The sequence below is a fragment of the Gymnodraco acuticeps genome, unplaced genomic scaffold (genome assembly GCF_902827175.1).
Source record: "Gymnodraco acuticeps unplaced genomic scaffold, fGymAcu1.1, whole genome shotgun sequence".
NCBI lineage: Eukaryota > Metazoa > Chordata > Actinopteri > Perciformes > Bathydraconidae > Gymnodraco > Gymnodraco acuticeps.
Genome location: NW_022992023.1, coordinates 1,201,724 through 1,208,211, shown reverse-complemented (window position 1 = coordinate 1,208,211; position 6,488 = coordinate 1,201,724). Strand labels below are relative to the sequence as shown.

Sequence of the window (6,488 nt, the reverse complement as noted above, 5' to 3'; positions counted from 1 at the left end):
ATAGTAAGGATGGATGATAGGCTAACTTTGAAAACATTTAATTTCTTTTTTCCTTTTATTTTTTGCAATGCCATGCGATCTACCCACACTACCTTTGCGATCGACCGGTCGATCACGATCGACGTATTGGGCAGCCCTGGCTTAGACCATAACTACAGCTGTATCTACGTAAGCTGACACCGGGGAAACATTACTTTTATGAGCGTCTTCATTCGGCAGACACATCAGTGCACAAGTAAACATGTGAAAGTTCAATGGCTAATTTACCTAGCAAGCAAATTAGCGGTGTATGCCAGCTAGTGGCTACAGAACACACCTAAACAAACCGGAATCTGCTGTAGTGAAGAGGCTTTTGCACTAAACTTGGCAACAGTATATTGACACTAATGTTAGCAGCCACTTTGTTAAAACAGTAAGTCACGCTGCTCTGCTTCAGATTTAAAGCATGTTGGATGTGTGAGTTTCAGGTTGCTGATGTTACTCCTGTTGTGCGCACATGTTGCCCTGTCAGCTGACTGTGGGGATCACAGAACGACAGAGAATTGAGAGATGAGGCTCAGCATTTAAAACGGTCCAAACAACTTAATCACTCAAGCTGCATGTTTCTCACCAAACGGAACGTAACGTAGCACAAATACCGAGAGCAGCACAATTTGTCTAGCAGCTTATCGCTATCCCTGTACTGACCAATCAGGTACCGGTTATTGATACCCATCCTTTACAAGACATTAAGTCATGTTTTTAGGTGGTGAAACAGTTCTCTGGCGGGATATAAACAATTAAAGTGGACTGACTGTTTCAGTGTACGGATGAGGCTGCTTGCTAACTGCTTGTTCATGAGTGAACAGACCCAGCAGAGAGGTAGAGCAGGGAGAGAAACCCTCCTGTTGCTTATTAGACCCCCCTCCCTGGCAAAACAGCCCCTGTTTTGTTCAAACATGTAGTATATGCAAACAAAAGCCTGTTGGTAGAGCATGAAGTCACTGGCAGTGAAGTCACTGCTAGCGATAAGCCCAGCGTGGTGTTTGACATGCAGGCTGCATAAATGGCCATCTGTGCGGGTACACAGGCACACCCAAAACAGAAGGAGATATTCCCTGAACGCTTCCAGCCAGGGCGGGGGACTGGGCCCAGGAAGAAACAAAGCGACAGGAGCAGGAGCCGGGCTAGGTCCACAGTGGGGAGTGCAGACCTGCAATTATACAAGCCAGCGGAAGCACCTACCTCCATCTCACACAAAACGCAGCCCTGAAAACACAATCACGTTTCTGCAGCCTTTGTGTGGGCCTGCGTGTTCGGTTCCTTTACCTTTTGTATAGGAAGTACGTAGACAAATCTCCAGTTTGAGCTGCCAGGTTGAGTCAGGCTATTCCCACAAGGCACAATAGGCCCAGCAAATAGCATTGCTGTAATGGCAGCAGAAAAGCTGTGGACAAACATTTACGGTTGGCCAGATTGAGTTTTAAAGAGCCTCTTTTCTCCTCCTGTCCTTCTTCCATTCAGACAGGTCAGTGGGCTCCTCCCTGGTGTTTTGTGCGATGCCATTCACAGCCCTCCATCACTCAATGCCTCCACCTCTCCCCCTGTCAGACAACACTGACCCTGGCCAAATGAACCACGGCATTCCTCAGCAAGCAAAAGTGTTTCATACCATGCTTTAAAAATAAAGGGAGGAAACACTCCAAGGCAAAAATGGAAAATTGAATTTGCAACTAAATGAACATCTTCTTCCAACTTCAGTTTGCATTAAATCTATGTTGTGTTGTGTGTAGGACCCATGACACTCCCTGATTCTGTCTTTATGCAAAAATATTAAGGGATCATTTATGTCAATATGCAAAGCAACATGTTTCTGATCAATATATTTGTAAAATGTTCCCAGGTCTTGGCTAACTAATTGAAAATATGCTTAGTCAAATAGGGAGACATTGCTTTTAAAAAGAAATATGATCACAAAAAATAAAAACGATTGCACTGAAGTTCCATTCACGTAAGGCATCATTGCTCCACTACTGGCTTGTGACCATATTTCAGTTGAACTTAAGTTCCTATATGAGGGGAACATAAGTAGTAACCGGGATGTCACATGAAGTGGTACTTTGCTAGCAGATCAATGACAACATTCGGAAAACGAACGTAACTGTTTTCTACAGTACTACAGTTGATATAGCTAACATTGGTACCTGGGGAGTTGGGACTAATGGCATCCAATCAAAGTAAGAAATTGTACATTGAAAATAACTTTATGAATGGAAAAATCCAACTTTTCTGTGGCTAATCAAGTGAATAAAACACTGGACAAAAAAAGCACTTCCTCACATAGATGAACAAATACTGCACATCCCATCATGCTATAGCTCGTCACACTGCCTATCCATTCTTGTTTCTGAAATGTGGTGGAATATGTACAGTAGCATCAGATGAAGATAAACGGACACTATTCCGGGCTGACGTCAGCTCGGATGGAATCTGTATCGTTGTCGCCCCGGCACTCAGATTGCTTCTCTCTTTTCTTTGGAGCTCAACTTATACATGCTATGGTTATCTAAGTCTTGGAATTAGGTGCAATGACACAGACCTGACCTTTTTTGAACATCACATACATTAAGTTGAATCATTAATATTACAAATATGTATCAACTCTGACAAAGCTATACAAAACAACATATCAAATGATAATAATGAAACAAATATTAATTTTAATTGACGTATTTTCAGTTTGGACCCAACAAAAGTTAATAAATGACTCTCTACGCTAGTCATTATACCTTGAGTTATAGTAGGCTATAATTTACTAGTGCAAAAAGATGAAAAGGAAAATATCTTTATGTTTCATTTTTATAAACGTTCATACTTGCTCATCATGGCTGGGTATTTTACATGTACATGCAAGACAAAGCAGAATGAGGTTTGGAAATATCTTGTTGCATTGAAGAGGTTTTATGTTTCCGATTATTCAGAAATGTATGATCCCAACGTACCCTGAACGCAGCGCTACAATCCATTGTTCGCTCCCTTTCCCAAACCCCGCCCCCGCTCTGAGCGGCGGCTGTGATTTGCTGAATCAGAGTGTGGTGCCGTCATCGCTCCGAGCTCCCATTCATCTCTTCACTTGGGCGTTGGACTCCGCATCTTATTAGCAACACGGGACATTTCTCCATTTTGCAGCCTGTCTACACTATACTGGATTTTGTTACCGCTCCTACCTGTCAGCTTTCTCCTGATTTAAAGAAAATCCTCATCGCTCTGTCTGGACTTGGCGTTACATTTTCTCTTTGAACTTTTTCTTTTTACAGAAAGGGACACGGCAGCGAAGAGCTTAACGTTTCAACAAAGAGGCTTGTGGGTCTTTGTTCGTTTTTTGGATCAGTTGAGTTTCTTTGTTGGAGCTAAAAGCATGGGAGCGCAATTGACCAAGACATCTGGAAAGGCTGAAACCGTGACTGAGAAGCCCGGAGAGGTGGCTGCTTCACCCACCAAGGCCAACGGACAGGTAAACGATATTATATCCGCCGCCTCTTCTCATCCAGCAGGGAGAATCTGGCCCCTCTGGAGGGATGCGCTCTGAGGGCGCGATCCGTGCGTAATTGTGGATTGAGTGAATGGAGACCTGTGGTGGGAGTTTGAACTAATTGGAAATACTTGTGAATAATTATGAATAGATTAGAGTAACAGATAAGTCTTTGATATGTCTAGTCTTACATTGAAAGCATTATATGGCACGGAAATGTGAAAACAAGCTATTCATTTTGAGCAGGAAGACTAGTTGGTTTGATCTTTTGTGAATACAACCACTTTGAATGTAGCATTTTGATAAAACCATGTGTTGAAGGATTGCCTGGTAAATGCAATCAAAAAATATTGTAGGATAAAAATAAGAGCTTCACTTGGAAATCCTGTCGATGGAAATGTAAAAACTGCTGAGTAAGACAGGAGGCACAGAGCAACAACGGCTGTGCGCCCAGAGCACCGAGCTTTTGTTACAGATGCTCCACTAGAAAGTGGAGATGGCAGCCGGCTATCACACAGGAGGAGGGGGGGGAGCAGGGTTGGTATCCCTGGAATTAGGGGCTGTGTCTAATCGCTTCTTTGAACAGTTTGTATATCTGAGAAAACGTACAATTCGGAACCCCGTTTAGGTTTTATACATGTTTAGGAAATATGTCTGAAGTGTGTCTGCACTAACGGGCATCTCCTGTCATAATGAGCAGCTGCTTTGCTTGGTGCGCGCTGCTGGAGCGCGCAGGCACTGACCCCTGGCGATCCATCCGGGCACTGCGCTCTGCTCAGGGTGAGAGAGAAGTCCAGGGCCAAAACATGTTGCATTCTTTAGTCAAGAACGTTACTGTGAAGCAGCGTTCGATTGTTTTCCTAACGGTCAAGTGCCAAGTCTCCAAAAGCTCCACGGTAGAAGGGGGGCCTAAAGTGAGTCTGTCCCTGATCTGATCTGGGGTCTGCTGCCCCTGCTGTACGGCTTCAGTCTGGAAACCATGCCAGCTCCTAACATGGCACTAACAGACCCTGTTTCTCTCTTTAGGAAAACGGCCATGTGAAAGTGAACGGAGACGCCTCTCCGACAGCGGCTGAGAACGGCAAAGAGGAGGTGGTCCAGGCCAACGGCAGGGCGGCGGCCGAGGAGAGCCCCCAGGAGGACCAGGCCGAGGCCCCCGCGGAGAAGGAGGCTGCAGAGGGGGAGACCGTAGAGGCAGCGTCTCCTGCCCCTGCTGAGGGAGAGGCGGCAGCAAAGACAGAGGAGGGCGCAACACCTTCCACCAGCAACGAAACCCCCAAGAAGAAGAAGAAGCGGTTTTCCTTCAAAAAGTCCTTCAAGCTCAGCGGCTTCTCTTTTAAGAAGACCAAAAAGGAGACAGGAGAGGAAGCAGAGGCCGAGGAGGCAGCAGCATCCACAGAGGAGGCCACAGAGGAGGCAGCGGCACCCAGTGAGGAGGCCAAGACTGCTGAGGGGGGGTCCACACCTGCTGCAGAGCCCGCCAAGGAGGAGGCAGGGCCAGACGCAGCCGCAGAGAAGCCCGCTGTGGAGGCCACGGCCCCCGAGGAGAAACCAGCCGAGGAGGCACCCACAACAGAGGAGGCTGCCCCCCCCTCACAGGAAGCAGCGTCAGCGGAGGCTCCGGCTGCCGTGGCAGAACCAACTGAATAAGTTCCAGAAGAGGGAGAAATTGGAAAAAAGGAGAAAAGAAGAGAATCAAAGAACATCTCCCTGTTTGTATGTTGGAGTGACGCCAGGTCCTGGCTTTAAAGAACATTTCTACAACCAGGGATTCTCTGAGGCTTTTTTTGATTTGTTGGTTTACATTCCCCCTTTCACAAAACCCCTTCTGGCCCCTTGTTATTTCCACTCCAGCGGGCCAGAGGTGGGTGGCTTCAGTTTCTAAACCCCATTAGGGCAACCTCACTGCCATATCTTTTTTCATCAGTATTACATTTTTTTCTATTTGAATTGTTATACAAAATGTTAACAAAATGGTATGGAGGGGGGGGCTAGAAGTGCCACAGATTATTTAGAAAAAATAATAGTCTAAAAACGGAGACCAACGTGGACATACACCATACGGTTTACAACAAGTCATTTTTACAACAAGAATTTCCAGAGTTAGGTTTTTAGGAAGAAATATGAACTCATAGGAGCTTTCACATCTCATTAGCTGTCAGTGATTCAGTAGAAATACAAGTTGTATAGGCTTTATTGTTTATTGTTGGTTTTATGACCTTAATACAAATGTAAGTATGTATAGGCGGGGTGTTTTTAACTGTGATTATTGTACAAAATTAAATCTTGCTCAAGAAGAAGCACATGAAGTTTGCAGCTCTTTTAAAACCCGCTCAATTTTGTAAGATAACACAAAAGTCCACCTGGAAGACCTTCTTAAACGAAACCAAGCTGTGATAAGTGGATGGTTGACTGTTTATATACCGTGCTATGTTTTTGATTACAGCAAGAAATGGTTTTTCAGTGGTCTTTGACAAAATGTAAGGAATCTATTAGATGCAAATGTGTGTGTAGCATCTTGTCCCTCTATCTCTCTTTGTTTCCTTTGGTAAATACTGGAGAAGCTTTGACCAGTTTGACCTAGAGACGGAATGTAACTTTGCTTAATGCTATTAAACTCCTCTGCTTAAGGTGTTCTAATTGTCTGTGAGCGCACTAAAAGCAAAAATAAATGTGAATAAAATGTTAGTGCATCTATTGTTATTTGGGTATTACACACTGTAGATAAACTCCACTTATTGGATTAATGTACTGCAGCAGCTCTGAGCTAAATCCTTTCAGATAAACAACGTGACATGAGTGTAACCTACACTGCATAGCCAAAAGTTAGTGGACACCGGAGCACTACACCAACACTGCTGAACACGTGATGGTCAAGCTGGCCCACAGCAAACTGGGGGAGAGTTCCAGTAAGGCTCTGTGTCAGGGTCATGGTTAACAGGAGGAAAGACAGATACGGGAAGAACCCATTTCAATG

General features: G+C 44.8%; 1 protein-coding gene across 1 annotated transcript; it reads left to right on the top strand.

The window, feature by feature from the left end:
• The first annotated feature begins 3,101 nt into the window (after window positions 1-3,101).
• Window positions 3,102-6,199, top strand: marcksa (myristoylated alanine-rich protein kinase C substrate a). The gene is made up of 2 exons (XM_034201537.1): window positions 3,102-3,493; window positions 4,538-6,199. The coding sequence occupies exons 1-2, from the start codon at window positions 3,398-3,400 to the stop codon at window positions 5,159-5,161; spliced, it is 720 nt and encodes a 239-aa protein (XP_034057428.1). The 5' UTR covers window positions 3,102-3,397; the 3' UTR covers window positions 5,162-6,199.
• Window positions 6,200-6,488: the final 289 nt, after the last annotated feature.

Excerpts from the sequence above, each read along its gene's own strand:
- marcksa (XM_034201537.1), top strand. The coding sequence starts at position 3,398 with ATGGGAGCGCAATTGACCAAGACATCTGGAAAGGCTGAAACCGTGACT. Across the intron at positions 3,494-4,537 it reads CCACCAAGGCCAACGGACAG|GAAAACGGCCATGTGAAAGT; the intron begins GTAAACGATATT and ends TTCTCTCTTTAG.